The sequence below is a fragment of the Fundulus heteroclitus genome, unplaced genomic scaffold (genome assembly GCF_011125445.2).
Source record: "Fundulus heteroclitus isolate FHET01 unplaced genomic scaffold, MU-UCD_Fhet_4.1 scaffold_314, whole genome shotgun sequence".
NCBI classification, from domain to species: domain Eukaryota; kingdom Metazoa; phylum Chordata; class Actinopteri; order Cyprinodontiformes; family Fundulidae; genus Fundulus; species Fundulus heteroclitus.
This window is the reverse complement of record NW_023396724.1, coordinates 34,967-50,000: the sequence shown is the minus strand read 5'-3', so window position 1 is coordinate 50,000 and position 15,034 is coordinate 34,967. Positions and strand designations below refer to the sequence as shown.

Here is a 15,034-nt window from a genome sequence, read left to right as displayed (position 1 = left end):
GAATGGCAATCCTGTCTTTCATCTACTGACCGCTGAATATAAGCACGAAAGCATTTGTGACCCACATTAAGGTATAGAAGATGCATGAATGGATGGATTCACAAGAATATATGTCATACAAAACATGGACATATCTATTGACCTACAAGTCCCATTCAGTGGGTCGGAAATTAAATCAGTTATCAGGAAATAAAGCAAGCAGTATGGCAAGAGGATTGGGATTTACAGGAAACTTGAAGACATTTATATAACATACAAAAACATGTTGGGCTAGGAAGGAAAGCAAGAGGGAATAGAAAAGAAGAAATGCAATCACTCGACCATGGATAGGACACTCAGATCTCAAATTGCATCCTGTTTAATGTAAGAAAAAGAGAATGTATATATTTTGTAATCAACCAGAGACAGTAGAGCATTACTGTTTCAATGCAGTAGATAGATCTATATCCACAGGAGTCACCTCATTCTGTCATTAAGAAAGGAAAAACATCAGGATTTCACATTATCTGGCCTATTGGAGATTAAATCAGCTAACAAATATGACAAGGTTTTCTGCTTTTTAAAGACAACCAGATTGTTTACTCATATCTAGGTTTTTGTTTGTTTGTTTAGTTTTTTTACTGGGGGTTTTTGTCCTTCCACCTTGCCATTCTCCAGATCTACACCCCAATATAGTTGGTGGCGGGTCAGCGGTAATGAATTTCAACTAATCCAACTGCCAATAAAATCAAAAAGAAGAAAATATGGGCATTTACATTTTTTCACCTCTACTGCTAAAACCACGTTTAATCCGTTTAAAATAAAACCACATAAAGGACTTTTCTTCTAATAAAATATTATGTTGTTAAATAATTAGTGAAAGGACAGAGTGAATATTCTATTTCTATTAATTCTATTTAATAGTAATTCTATTTACTATATATATGCTTCCGATTGGCAAAATTATCAGACAGCATGGGATTAATTTCCACTGTTATGCTGATGACACTCAGCTATATTTATCCATAAATCCTGATGAATCCAATCAGTTACTTCGACTGCAGTCATGTCTTGATGACATCGAAAGCTGGATGACTTTAAATTTCCTGCATTTAAATTCTGACAAGACAGAATTTGTAATCTTTGGGTCAGAGTCCTCAAAAAATAAAGTTCTTAATCAATCACTTAATCTGGATGGCATTAACTTGGCCTCTGGTAATAAAGTTAAAAAATCTTGGTGTTATTTTTGACCAAGACATGTCATTTAAATCCCATATTAAACAGGTTTCCAGAGTTTCCTTTTTTCACCTCAGGAATATCGCCAAAATAAGAAACATTCTGTCCAGGAGTGATGCTAAAAAACTAGTCCATGCATTTGTTACTTCAAGACAGGACTATAGTAATTCTTTACTATCAGGAAGTCCACACAATGCAGTTCAAATTCTTCAGCTGATCCAAAATGCTGCGGCAAGAGTTCTTATGAAAATCAACAAGAGGGATCATATTTCTCCAATTTTAGCTTCCCTTCATTGGCTTCCAGTCAAATCAAGAATAGAATTTTAAATTCTTCTTCTAACGTATAAAGCCCTTAATAATCAAGCTCCATCATATATCAGAGCTCTGATTACCCCGTATGTTCCTAACAGAGCACTTCACTCTCAGACTGCAGGTCTGCTGGTGGTTCCTAGAGTCTCTAAAAGTAGAATGGAAGGCAGATTCTTTAGCTATCAGGCTCCTCTCCTGTGGAACCAACTCCCAGTTTTGGTCCGTGAAGCAGACACCCTATCTATTTTTAAGACTAATCTTAAAACTTTCCTTCTTGACAAAGCTTATAGTTAGAGTGGCTCATACCCTGAGCTACCTCTATAGTTGTGCTGTGATAGGCCTAGGCTGCTGGAGGACATCAGGGTCTAATTTTCTCACTCTACTGATTTCTACTGTTCTCCAGTCTACTGTTCACCAGTTTTGCATTGTATTACATTGAAATGACTGTCGTCATTTCAGCTTTTAACTTTTTGCTCTCTCTCTTTTTCTTTATAATAGGCACACCTGGTCTGGCGTTCTGTTAACTGTGACATCATCCAAGGAAGACCGATCACCCGCTATTTACATCTAATGTAGAACAGATTACTGGATCAATGTGTGCTTTTTTGTCTGTCTTGTTGTGTCTCTGCTCTGTCTTCTGTAACCCCCAGTCTGTCGAGGCAGATGACCGTTCATACTGAGCCCGGTTCTGCTGGAGGTTTTTCCTTCCCGCTAATGGGTGGTTTTTCTTTCCTCTGTCGCTTCATGCTTGCTCAGTATGAGGGATTGCTGCAAAGCCATGTACAATGCAGACGACTCTTCCTGTAGCTCTACGCTTCTTCAGGAGTGAATGCTGCTTGTCGGGACTTTGAAGCAATCAACTGGTTTCCTTATATAGGAAATTTTTGACCAATCTGTATAATCTGACTGATTTTGACTTTGTAAAGTGCCTCGAGATGACATGTTTCATGAATTGGCGCTATATAAATAAAATTGAATTGAATTGAATAATGGTGGTATGGGGATGGTGGTAAGTGGGAAGAGCAAGGACAAGTGTCCAGGATTTGTATTAATGGAATGGACTGAACAACTGAATACATGGCAAGCCACTGAGACACAGTTGTTCCATTTGTGCTTGCATACTCTCGTAATCTATCTATTTTCTTCATAACTTTGGTAGGCTATAGCTTGCGAGGACCACCCCAGGTCCATGTCCAGCTTGTTCTAGTTCATGTTTGATTGCTTTTACTAACCCTTAAATAAAACTCTACAGTACTTAGATGTGATGTAACAGATGTACTTAATGCAGAGATATTGTCCCTACGTTATGTTGCTCAGCCCCCTTTATTTTTTAGTAGCATTTATTGTTTTCATAAAATCAGTGCAGATTTGCACTTAATATAATATAGAGAAAGGGAGAAGAAATCTTTATTTGTCATTGCAGTCGTACATTCCAATGAAATTTGTCTTCTGCATTTAACCCATCCCTTAGGGAGCAGTGGGTAGCTATCACAGCGCCTGGGAAGAATCTGGGACTAAGGGTTTTGCTCAAGGACCAACAGTGGCAGTCTGGGGGAACAAGAGCAGTCATGTCGCTCTAATCACTAGGCCACCACCCCCAATATATAAAATAATAATATATATATAATGCAGCAAAACTGAGCCAAAAACAGTTAGTACATGTTATTAGTGTGTTCCATTAAAAGAAAGAAAGAAAGAAAGAAAGAAAGAAAGAAAGAAAGAAAGAAAGAAAGAAAGAAAGAAAGAAAGAAAGAAAGAAAGAAAGATTTTTTAACACATTTATTTTCCAAAGAACATTCACTATAAACAGTTTTCACATTACATCACCTAAAGACAGAGTTAAAGATTAACTTTCCATCAACTACAGAACACACAATATTGTTAAAACACCACAGAGAGAAAAACTCAGTCAGATTATTCATCATTGGAAAAAAAGAAAACTCAGCTCTTACTCTGTTTTTAACCATCAAGGTAAACATTATACCAGCTTTTTCCTCTGGAACATTATTCATTTTGTTCCTTCTACACAATCAAGTAACATATGAAAGATAGTTTCAGTTTCTTCACAAAAAGGACACAGTTCAGTTGCATCTTTTTTAAACTTAGACACAAAACTATTAACACCCACTGGTCCCTGTAAAATCCTCCACTGTAAATCACCTACCCTCTTACTCAGCGGAGGTTTATAAAGAACCCTCCAAACAGGCTTCTGATTTTTTTTCAACGTTTAACTCATCTCTCCAAACCGTATCAGCCCTTCCACTCAACTGTCTTTTATTTAACCCCTGAACAGACATTTTATATAATAACTTTCCAGTTATCATACAAAAAGACAAATCTTTTCTAGTGTTTGATAAAGGAACCCTCATTCCTGTAAAATCAATAGATAAACCCATTTCCGGAAAAGGATCTGTTGCATCAGGAAACTCTTTTCCATTGAAATAATCCATCAACATCTGTTTTTCATCTGAAGTAAAATTTTCAGTCCAGAAATCTAAGACAGTCTGCATGATACAATTAGATTTTAATCCAATCAAAAAAGCTGTTGCTTCTGTGTTTTAAAGTCTTGGTTCAGCTACCTGAACAATTTGCCTCAATTTCAGAACTTTTTCCTCAAGCAATCTTCTTGACAAAATAATTCCAGCTCCATCTTGTACATCCAACCATGCTCCAAACACCAAAGGTTCTTCTAGAAGCCAGAACAAAGACGTTGCCACTTCCAGTCTTTTCCAACTAAAAATAGTCCAGGCCTTAAACAGACCTTTATAAAACATTGGCATTTCATAAGAACAAATCAGCTTACAATTTAATAAAAACAAAGAAGCATCCAATCTAAAACCTCCCACTCTTCTCAAGATGATGTTTCCAGAAAACATCGTCCTCCCTTCCCAGCAGATATTTCTGAATGAACTGTAGTCTAAAAGCTGCAGTTCTGCTCTCTAAATGAACCAACCCTTGCCCGCCTTCCTCTTTGGGCAAGAAAAGCACAGCCTGAGATACCCAATGTTTACTATCCCAAAAAAAAAATAATCATACAAGATTGTATCCTTGGGAGTAAATCAGGAGGGGGCTCCAAACACGCTAATTTATGCCACAATAAAGAAGCGACTAAATTATTTATAACAAGCACTCTTCCTCTATAAGACAATTGTGGCAATAACCATTTCCACTTTCCTAACCTTCCTTCCACTTTCTCAAACACCCCTTCCCAGTTCTTTTGTTCTGTGTCCTTATCCCCCCAAGTACACTCCAAGATATTTCAAACCTCCTCTTTTCCATTTTAAACCACCAGGGAGTTTAGGAAGCCCTGTAACCCAGCTACCTATGGCCAGAGCCTCACTGTTAACCCAGTTAACACGTGCAGCAGAAATTTTAGGGAAAAAAATCAACAATTTCCCCTAACTTAATTATTTCTTCCTGACTTTTAACAATGACAATTATATCATCAGCATATGCAGACAAATTAAAAGACATATTGTCGTGAGATTGGTTTCTGCTGTATATCTACAGTAATGGTAGTTCGGCTTCCTGACCACTGGGGGAGCTCTAGGAAACTAGAGTGATATAGGTTCGAGGCAGAAGAGTTGTATGTTGCTACTACATGCTTAAGGAAAATAAATGGAAGCATCGCTTTCCAACTGGGACAACTTCTTCTGTCTTTCCTCATAACATGACATGGTGTCAGAATTAAGGACTTAAACGCCTTCTGAGAGAACACAATGGCAAAGTTTGGACCTCCGGAGCCGTTTGACTTTACACAGCCTGTGGAGTGGCCGACCTGGCGGCAGAGATTCTCTCGCTTCAGAGTTGCGTCGAAACTCGACAGAGAGAGCGGGGAAGTGCAGGTAAATTCCCTCCTGTACTCCATGGGGAGAGATGCCGAACCTATTTACGGTTCTTTCGTGTTTCCTGCCGCAACGGAGGGTATGCCACATCCAGAGTATGAGTTCGCCCTAGTGATGCAGAAGTTTGACGAACACTTTGTTCCGAAAAGAAACGTTATCCATGACCGCGCCTGTTTTCACAAAAGGAGCCAAAGGGCTGGTGAGACGGTTGAAGCTTTCGTGCGGAGCTTATATGAGCTCCGCACTCTGGAGAGAGCCATCCAGCTTGCACGTCAGAGTGAACAAGTGAAACAGCAAAGTGCGGAGCGTGTGGAAACTGCAGTGAATGAGGTGAGGCAGAAACAGTTTAGCAGCACAAAGAGGAGCTTTGGGAGACCACGGCAGAAACAAGCACAGACACATGGCGAGAATAGACAGAACTGTCAGAGATGCGATAGGATGCACGACAGAAAAGAAAACTGTCCCGCCCGCAATAAAAGATGCAGAAAGTGTAACAAAATGGGACATTTTGAGGCTGTGTGTAAAACTAAAATGGTAAAACAAGTCAGAGCTGAAGCTGCTATAAGTTCAGATGAGGATTCCTTTTTCATTGGTGAACTGTTCCTTAGAGCAACAGCAAAGTCAAATGTCATCGAGGAGTCAGTTTCAGACATTGACTGGGACATTGAACTGCTGGTGAATGGCAGCCCAGTGAACTTTAAAATCGACACTGGTGCTGATACCACAGTCATGACAGATGCAACTTTTAATAATCTACAGCAAAAACCAAAACTGCATAAGTCCAGATCAGCAGTGTACAGTCCAGGTGGAAAGGTCAGATGCGTGGGTACGTTCCTCGCTACCACCACACGCAATGGTCAGAGATACCAGTATTGGATTACAGTTATTAAAGGACAGTTTGTCAGTAACCTATTAGGCAGAGCAGTGGCAATGCAAATGGGACTGGTCAAACGAGTCAATGCCATTTGTGGTGACTATTTGTTATCCAGTGACGTGTTTGGGGATATAGGACTACTGAACTGTGCAGCGGTTAAAATTGAGCTGACTGATGAGGCAATTCCATACAGTGTCAGCACACCACGCCGAGTCCCTTTTCCTCTTCTTCCAAAAGTGGAGAAAGAACTAAAGCGGATGCTGAATCTTGGGATCATTGAAGAGGTCTCTGAACCTACAGATTGGTGTGCCCAAATGGTGCCTGTTCCAAAACGGAACAAGGATGAAGTCAGGGTGTGTGTAGATATAAAACGCTTGAACAAGGGGGTTAAGCAGGAACGCTACATTTTACCTACATTAGATGACATAACACCTAAACTGGCTGGAGCCAAGATTTTCTCCACTCTGGATGCCTCTAGTGGGTTTTGGCAAATTCCATTAGACCCCAGCTGCCAAAGACTGACCACGTTCATCACCCCGATGGGCCGGTTTTGCTTCAAACGCTTACCGTTCGGGATCACATCAGCTCCTGAGATTTTCCAGCGACTGATGAGTAATCTACTCAAAAACTGTTGTTGTGATGGACGATATTCTGGTTTACGGATCTTCTAAGGAGCAACATGACCGCAGACTCGATGCGGTTCTGCAGACGATCAAGGCGTCCGGTCTTAAGTTGAATAGAGACAAGTGTCACTTTGGGAAAACTGAACTGCAGTTCTTTGGACACATCATTAGTGCTGATGGTGTAAAGCCTGATGTGAGCAAGGTGGATGCTATTGCTAAGATGCCTCGTCCGTCAAATGTGGAGCAGCTGAGACAGGTGCTCGGGCTGGTGAACTATGTCGGGAAATTCCTGCCAGCTCTGTCTACGGTGCTGCATCCACTGACGAACTTGCTCAGGAAAGAGACTGCATGGGTTTGGGATGAACCCCAGGAGCGAGCATTCAACAAAGCCAAAACAATGCTCATAGATGCGCCAGCTCTTTGCTACTACGACGCCAACAAACCGACAGCGGTCAGCGCCGATGCCAGCAGTTATGGCATCGGGGCTGCTCTGTTACAGGACCATGAGGGGGAGTTGTGTCCAGTTGCATTTTGCTCACGCACGCTTACTGATGCGGAGAAGAGATATTCTTAGATCGAAAAAGGAGTGTCTGGCGTCGGTCTGGGCCTGCGAACGTTTTGCTCGCTACATCCAAGGGATGGGCCATGTCCGGTTACAAACCGATCATAAGCCACTAGTACCACTGATTAACTCTTATGATCTTGACAAAACGCCACTGAGATGCCAGAGACTGCTCATGCGTCTTACGAGGTTCAACGTCATCGCTGAACATGTGCCCGGCAAACAGCTTGTAGTCGCTGACACACTCTCCTGACATCCGTTGAAAGACAGTTATGTTCTGGAAACTAAAACACAAGTAAAGGCATATGTCAACACTATTGTGGCTAGTAAGCCGATCAGGTCACCAAAGCTGGAGGAACGACGCCAGACTACACGAGATGATAACCTGACAACAGCCAGCTGCATGTATCGCTCCGCCTAGCTCCACTCACATACATCTGGGACACGGCTCATTCAAAGTGATTTCCCCAACCAAATTTTTGGTCTGGCCAATCAGGACGCAGGGTGGGTGTTTCATGGATGTGACGTAGTGGAGAAGCCACCGTGAGATTCCAACAACAATGGCGGCTCGCATCGAGGAAGCAAGCGTTAGCATTGATGCTGCTATTTCTTCCGTGTTGTCCAATCTATCTGATATTGTTTCATTAAAAGGACATCAGAGAACGGCTCTGAAGGCTTTTGTTGGTGGAAACCATGGTTTCGCCCTTCTCCCGACCGGATTTGGCAAGATTTGGCAAGTTTTGCTCCGGGGCGCGGACGCGCCCCGGAGCGGTTAGCGGTTAGCGCGAACCATATTGGGAGGCCTTTTAGTCCTCAACGCGGTCAGCCCAGGATCGACTCCGACCCGCGGCGCTTTGCCGCCTGTCTTCCCCCCTCTTCCTGTCAGCTCACTGTCAATAAAACGCTTGCCACTACAGTGTTTCCCGCAGGAATTTGCTTATGCGAGGCGGACCGACTCGCGGAGCGGGGGGTGGATGACTTTTTCTCCGCGCACCGGCTCGCAGGGGGGGGGGGGTTGGACGACACGTTTTCCGCGGCCGCCTCGCCAAGATAGCGCTGCGGGAAACCCTGCACTAGAGCCGCAAACACATAAAAAAAAAGGGGTTGGGCTGATGAGACCGGCGTCGGTCTCATCAGCGTCACGGGTTAGCTTCGGTGTGACTGGTTGAAATAGCACGTCGATAAAGATGACAGACAAGTGGCTTATCCAATCATATGCAAGGAGTTTTGATAAGGCCCAGCCTTCAGTAAAGGCAATGCCTATGGCGGTGTCCCAGATGTATGTGAGTGGAGCTAGGCGGAGCGAGATATGCAGCTGGCTGTTGTCAGGTTAACGAGATGATGCTGAACTCCAAAAAGTAATCACATTCATCAGAAAAGGGTGGCCTCGTTATATGTCAGAGGGCTCACTAATGCATGGATACTATGCAGCCAGAAGCCACCTATTGGAGTTGGATGGGCTGGTCCTTTATCACGACCGTATTGTAGTTCCAACAGCACTCCGAGCTGGTGTTTTGGACCAACTACATGAAGGCCACCAGGGCCTCACCAAGTGTCGTGAGCGTGCAAAGTTGACGGTGTGGTGGCCGAAGATTGGTGCCCAGATCACAAACAAAGTGAAGTTCTGTGACTTTTGCAGAGAGCACAAACCTACACAGAGACACAAACCACTGATGACAACTTCCCTGCCCGGTTGTCCATGGCAGAGAATTGGAGTTGACCTGTTTGTGCTTGAGGGTAAGACGTATCTCGTTGCTGTTGAGTACTTTTCCAGAGACATTGAAATTGCTTCCCTCACCACCGCTTCCAGCACCCAGGTTATCAACAAGCTCAAACACATGTTTGTGAGATGGGGCATCCCGCTAAAACTCGTCAGCGACAATGGGACACAGTTTACATCTGCAGAGTTCCAGGAATTCAAGCAGAGATATGGGTTCACTCACACAACCTCAAGCCCCCATTACCCGCAATCTAACGGAGCTGCAGAAAGGGCTGTTCAGACTGCAAAGTACAACCTTAAACAACCTGACCCCTGTTTAGCTCTTATGAGTTACCGCTCCACACCAGTGGCGGCAACAGGTTGTAGTCCAGCGCAGCTTATGACTGGCCGACAGATCCGCACCACTGTTCCTGTCCTGGAGAAGACATTGATGCCAAGTGCAGTCAACCCAGACCTGGTTCACATGAAAGATGCCAAGGCTAAAGATTCTTACAGATTCTTCTACAACCGCAGATATTCGGCTCGCCCTCTTCCCGACCTTCTCCCTGGTCAAAATGTGAGAGTGAAACTTGATGGGGAAAATGGGTGGACAACACCTGCCAAAGTCATCAACAAGTCCAAGGAGCCGAGATCCTACTTTGTATAAATGGCCAACGGGACTGTGACCCGTCGCAACAGACGTCACCTTCAGGAGGCCCTTGGGACGGATATTCCTGTGGCACAACGTTTGGCTGACTCTGCGGCACCACAGCAGGACTGCAGATCCCCAGCTACAGAGGTGGCCATACCATCTGAACAACCATCAAATCAGCCAGCGGCGAGTCCTCCCACAAAATCCTCCTTCCCACCAACTACTCCTGTGAGAACAACTTCCAGAGGACGTGAAATAAAGCTGCCTCTGAGATTCAGAGACTATAAGTGTTAAAAGGGCAGAATAATCCCTATCAGGACTGAGGGCAGTCTACCCCCATGATGTCCTGTATTGTTCTGTGTCGAATTTGTTGAAACTGAAAAAAAAAACACAAAAAAAAAACAAAAACACATGTATATGTGATGTGGGAAAGCTATTCGGAAAACATCCAAGTTTATGTTGGACAGAAGCCTCGGTTGAAAGAGTTGTGACAGCTAAAAGTTGAGTTAAATAGAGCCATCAATTTTATCAGCGGAAATATTATTCAGGTTTCGTTAAGACATTGAAATCACTTGCAGATGTTTGGGATCTTGTAACGTTTCTGGCACTGGAGCTGCTAATTGCAATCAGCGCACCTGCGCTGCCTTCACCTCTACCGGCTTATAAGCCCTGCGCCTCGCAGCCTCCAGTGCCAGAACGTCTCGAGCCTCACGGTGAGAACTTCCAGCCATTTTTCTGAGAGTCTGTCTGCCTGTCTGCCTGTCGACCCGTTTTTGCCCCTGTTTTTTGAGCCAGCCTGAACCCCGTTGGATTTGTCTGCCCGCCTGAGTTCTGTTCTTCAGCCTCAGTGTTTTGGACTGCCTCCCTGTGTTTGGGACCCTGCCAGCCTGTAAGTTTCTGAGATTGCCTACTCTTTGATAATTGTGATTCTGGATTTGGATTTGAACCTGGACCTGGACCCGTCTCTGGATTCTCCCTCGGAAACCTCTGCTGGATTAAACGGACATCCCTCCCGTAAAAGAACCGGACCGGACCTGGACAAAGAACTGGATAGCCCCTTCACGGACCCTACTGCTTCCTGGAAACCAGACGCTGCTAAAACAAGCCGTCCTCGTGCCCCAGGTTAGTGACTCAGCTCCGTGTAATATTCCCTCTGTGCCCCGCTGGTCACTAACCCACCACTCTGCCTTCAGGAACCGCCAGAGGCTGTGTGCTGCCGCACAAACCAGGGGGGTCCGCGCCGCCACCATCTTTAATAAACTGTTAAAGTTTTACTCACTCGTTTTCGGGTATTTCTTGGGTCCATCCATATCCATTACAGATCTAGCAATGTTTAACTTTAAAAGAAGGGAGATGTCGTGAGATTGGTTTCTGCTGTATATCTACAGTAATGGTAGTTCGGCTTCCTGACCACTGGGGGAGCTCTAGGAAACTAGAGTGATATAGGTTCGAGGCAGAAGAGTTGTATGTTGCTACTACATGCTTAAGGAAAATAAATGGAAGCATCGCTTTCCAACTGGGACAACTTCTTCTGTCTTTCCTCATAACATGACACATATCAAAACCCGGCAAATTTAAATCATCAATATGTGATCTAATATTCTTTAACATTGGTTCAATAGAAAGAGCATATAACATTCCAGACAAAGAACAACCTTGTCGAACACCTCTTGTAACCTTAAAAGGTTTACACAAGCAGCCATTAACTTTCAGTACACTCTCAATGTCTTCATACAGAACCATAATCTTGGCAATAAATTCAGGGCCGAGACCAAACCTTTCCAAAACCTTCCAGAGGTAATGGTGCTCAACCCTGTCAAAAGCCTTTTCCTGGTCCAAAGAAATCAAACCAACATTACAGCCAAATGAGCCAGAGACCTCCAAAATATCTCTAATGAGGGCTATAGTATCAAACATAGATCTGCCGGGAACACAGTAAGTTTGTGTGCAATGGACAATTTGGTCAATCACTCTTTTCAGTCTGTTTACCAGCACTTTTGACAACAATTTGTAATCTGTACACAACAGTGAAATTGGTCACCAGTTTTTAATGTCCTGAAGATCTCCTTTCTTTGGTAACAACGTGAGAACTGCCCTCCTGCAGCTCTGAGGTAAAAGTCCGTCGACAAAACTCTCTTCAAAAACCTCCATGATGTCCACGCAGATGTCCGACCAGAAAGCTCTGTAGAACTCACTTGGAATTCAATCAATGCCAGGTGCTTTTCCTCCTTCCATAATTTGCAGTGCACTGTAAACCTCATCCAGAGATAATGGCTCTCCCAACTCTTTGGTAAGCTCAACAGAAGCCGTCGGAAGACCATTGCAGAAATGATCAAAACACTCATCATCCTCAGTGTATTCAGAGCTATACAGATCAGTATAGAAATCTGCTGCTCTCCGTCTAATGTCACCATCTTCTGTCAAAAGGACCTTGGCATCTGATTTTAGGCCATGCAAAAACTTGCTTTGTCCTTTCTATTTTTCTAACGAAAAGAAAAACTATTATTATTTTTATTTTATTATTATATCGGCCTCGTTATATTTGGATAATGCATAAAGAAAAATAAAATCAGCAGCCACAAGAGTCTGTTCCGATCATCCAGCCCTTACCACAGGCTACTGCAGCCCATTGGTTATCATCCCTGACAGTCTAAAGGGCTAGGCTAATCATAAAGTAGAAAAACACCTTCACGCTCCATGTGGAACTTTGTGCAGCGGTGTTCACAGTAGTAATGAATAAGAAACGCAAGGGAGGCGCAGAGAAACTGCGCGAAAAAAAGAAACGAGTTCTTCAAACGGACGCTGCGAAATGTGTCAAACTGACATGTTCCCAACAGCAGGCCCTTCATCTACTCCGGTGTCTGATGTAAAATATGGTGGTGGTGGTTGTAGTGGAGGCGGCGGCGAACCGAGCAGTGAACATGTCAGTGCGGCTGCTGCAGTATCAGAACCTGCGGTAAGCCGGACAGTTTTCAGAGCCCCAAACTATGTAATGATGATAGGATAAACCAACCAACCCCTTGATGAATATGATAAAATAACATAACCCCCCCCCCCCCCAAAAAAAAAAAAAAAAAAACTCCTGTAAAAATTGCCCACTGTGCTGCCACCAGATTCTACAGCGGCTTAACATGTTCTCAGATGCTTATCATCTCCTTGGGCTTGCTTATAAGTTCTTGCTGACCCTTTCCCTTACCCAAGTGGCCTGTGAAAGAACCTTCTCTACGCTCAAGTTCATCAAGTCCAGACTTAGGAGCAAGCTGTCTGCAAGCAAGCTGGAGGCATTTATGTTGATGGCCACTGAAAAAGACATCCTCATGGCACTGGACACAGACACAATGATTGATAAGGTGGCTGAGAAGAGTGGGTTGCCGACAAAGCTGCTCTTGTAAATTAGTAAGGTGAGAGGAACTTCTTAAATTTATTATGAATAATAATAATACTATCTGTGCAACATTTGTCTAATCTTTATTCCTTCTCATCCTCTCTGACAGGATTTCTACACATTTCAAATGGTTCATTTTGTCATTGGCATCCTTTTTTTATACAGTGAGTGCACAGTAGTCCAATGTTACCCTACAGTATCTGGAAGACTGAATAGATCTGATGAGCAACTTACAATAACTTCTTATGATGATGTAACGTGATAATGTGTGATTGACCGTGACTTTTCTTTTTCTCTCTCTCTCTCTCTCTCTCTCTCTCTCTCTCTCTCTCTCTCTCTCTCTCTCTCTCTCTCTCTCTCTCTCTCTCTCTCTCTCTCTCTCTCTCTCTCTCTCTCTCTCTCTCTCTCTCTCTCTCTCTCTCTCTCTCTCTCTCTCTCTAATTTATTTTAAGTGTCCACTGTCCCTAATTTCCATTAACCTGGCCTCAAGGTATTGCACAGTTGGTATTGCACAGTTGGTATACACATTCAGTACACAAAAAAATGTGGTGGGCCAGTCTAGTCCAAAATGCCAGGGCCGATTTTTTTGTCCCAGTCCACCCCTGGATTTGAGGTTTTCAAAGCAACCTCGATCTCCTGTGGACTGTGCAGACACCTGCAAGTCCACAATTTCAGTCTAAATCAGATGAGACATTGACAGTGTACTGTTGACAGAACTCTTTAATTTCAGTTTCACCACAATCCCACCACTGTTTTAGAGATCCAAAATCCTCTTTTCTAGATCCGTGAACCCTCCAGAAAAAACTAAATGCCTTCTTAAAATTGACATCTAACAGCAAAGCAGTGTTAAAATGCCAATAAGCAGATTTATGTTTAAGATTGGTTTCTTGTACTGTTTTGATTGCCAAAGCATGATCAGAAAAGCTAACAGGATGAATATTGCACTCTTGGAAAATACCAAGATTATGTCTAAAGCTGTATATTCTGTCTAACCTAGCTGCAGAAAAATAATTATCTGTACACCGGGCCCATGTATATTGTCTTTTTTGAATATGCATTTCTCTCCATACATCATCTAATGAAAATACATTTGTCAAATGTTTTAAACAGGTGTTTGAAGCTGGATGAAGTTCAAAATGATTCCTATCTAATTTATCATTTTCCGTACAGTTAAAATCACCACTCAGAAAAAGAAAACTTTCAGCATCACATTTAGATAAAACATTTTCAAGCTTGTGTGAGAAAATAACCCTCTCTCGTCCTGTATTTGGAGCATACACATTAACAAATATAATATTGAAACATTCATACTTTGCGTTCACCACCATTAATCTACCTTTTACCACCTCTTCAACGTCATATGATTCTGGTAAAAAAAAATTTAGAGAAAAGAATTGCTATTCCACCACTAGTCTGGTTTAAATGACTCAAAATGACTTCACCCTCCCATTCTCTCCTCCAGTCTACCTCATTTAAATGATCACTGTGTGTTTCTTGAACCATCAACACATTCAGATGTTTTAGATTCATCAATTCAAATACACTGATTCTCTTCCGCACATCTAGGGCTCCATTCAGATTTAGTGTAGAAACTCTGAAGTGGCTCATTCTCAAAGGTGTAAGGACTAGCACTAAGAAAAAAACAAAAAAAAACTAACAAGCTTCAAACTTCTCATCATTGTTAAGTTCTTGTCTAAGTTTCCAATCAATTTTTTCAACCGGTAAACTTCTTTGACAGTATAGCCCCCCCCCCCCCTTTTTTTTTTTACTATTCAACTGCGATCTCACATACAGGAGAAAAAGTTTCTTGTCAGGGAAAAAAATCCTTTACTTTAATATTTTTCATGTTCTTCGTGACCTTCAGAAATTG

At 42.8% G+C, this 15,034-nt stretch overlaps 1 protein-coding gene and 1 long non-coding RNA gene across 2 annotated transcripts; both read left to right on the top strand.

Annotated features, from left to right (window-relative positions):
• Window positions 1-7,755: 7,755 nt before the first annotated feature.
• On the top strand, window positions 7,756-10,159 carry LOC118559540 (uncharacterized protein K02A2.6-like). The gene is made up of 2 exons (XM_036130251.1): window positions 7,756-7,805; window positions 8,767-10,159. Exon 2 carries the CDS (start codon window positions 8,823-8,825, stop codon window positions 9,792-9,794), a length of 972 nt encoding a protein of 323 aa, XP_035986144.1. The 5' UTR covers window positions 7,756-7,805; window positions 8,767-8,822; the 3' UTR covers window positions 9,795-10,159.
• A 379-nt stretch (window positions 10,160-10,538) lies between these two features.
• LOC118559541 lies at window positions 10,539-11,053 on the top strand. The gene is made up of 2 exons (XR_004928922.1): window positions 10,539-10,901; window positions 10,973-11,053. It is a non-coding gene; the product is annotated as an uncharacterized LOC118559541 (long non-coding RNA).
• Window positions 11,054-15,034: the final 3,981 nt, after the last annotated feature.

Bases quoted from the DNA above. Each gene is read 5' to 3' on its own strand.
- LOC118559540 (XM_036130251.1), top strand. From the start codon at position 8,823: ATGTCAGAGGGCTCACTAATGCATGGATACTATGCAGCCAGAAGCCAC.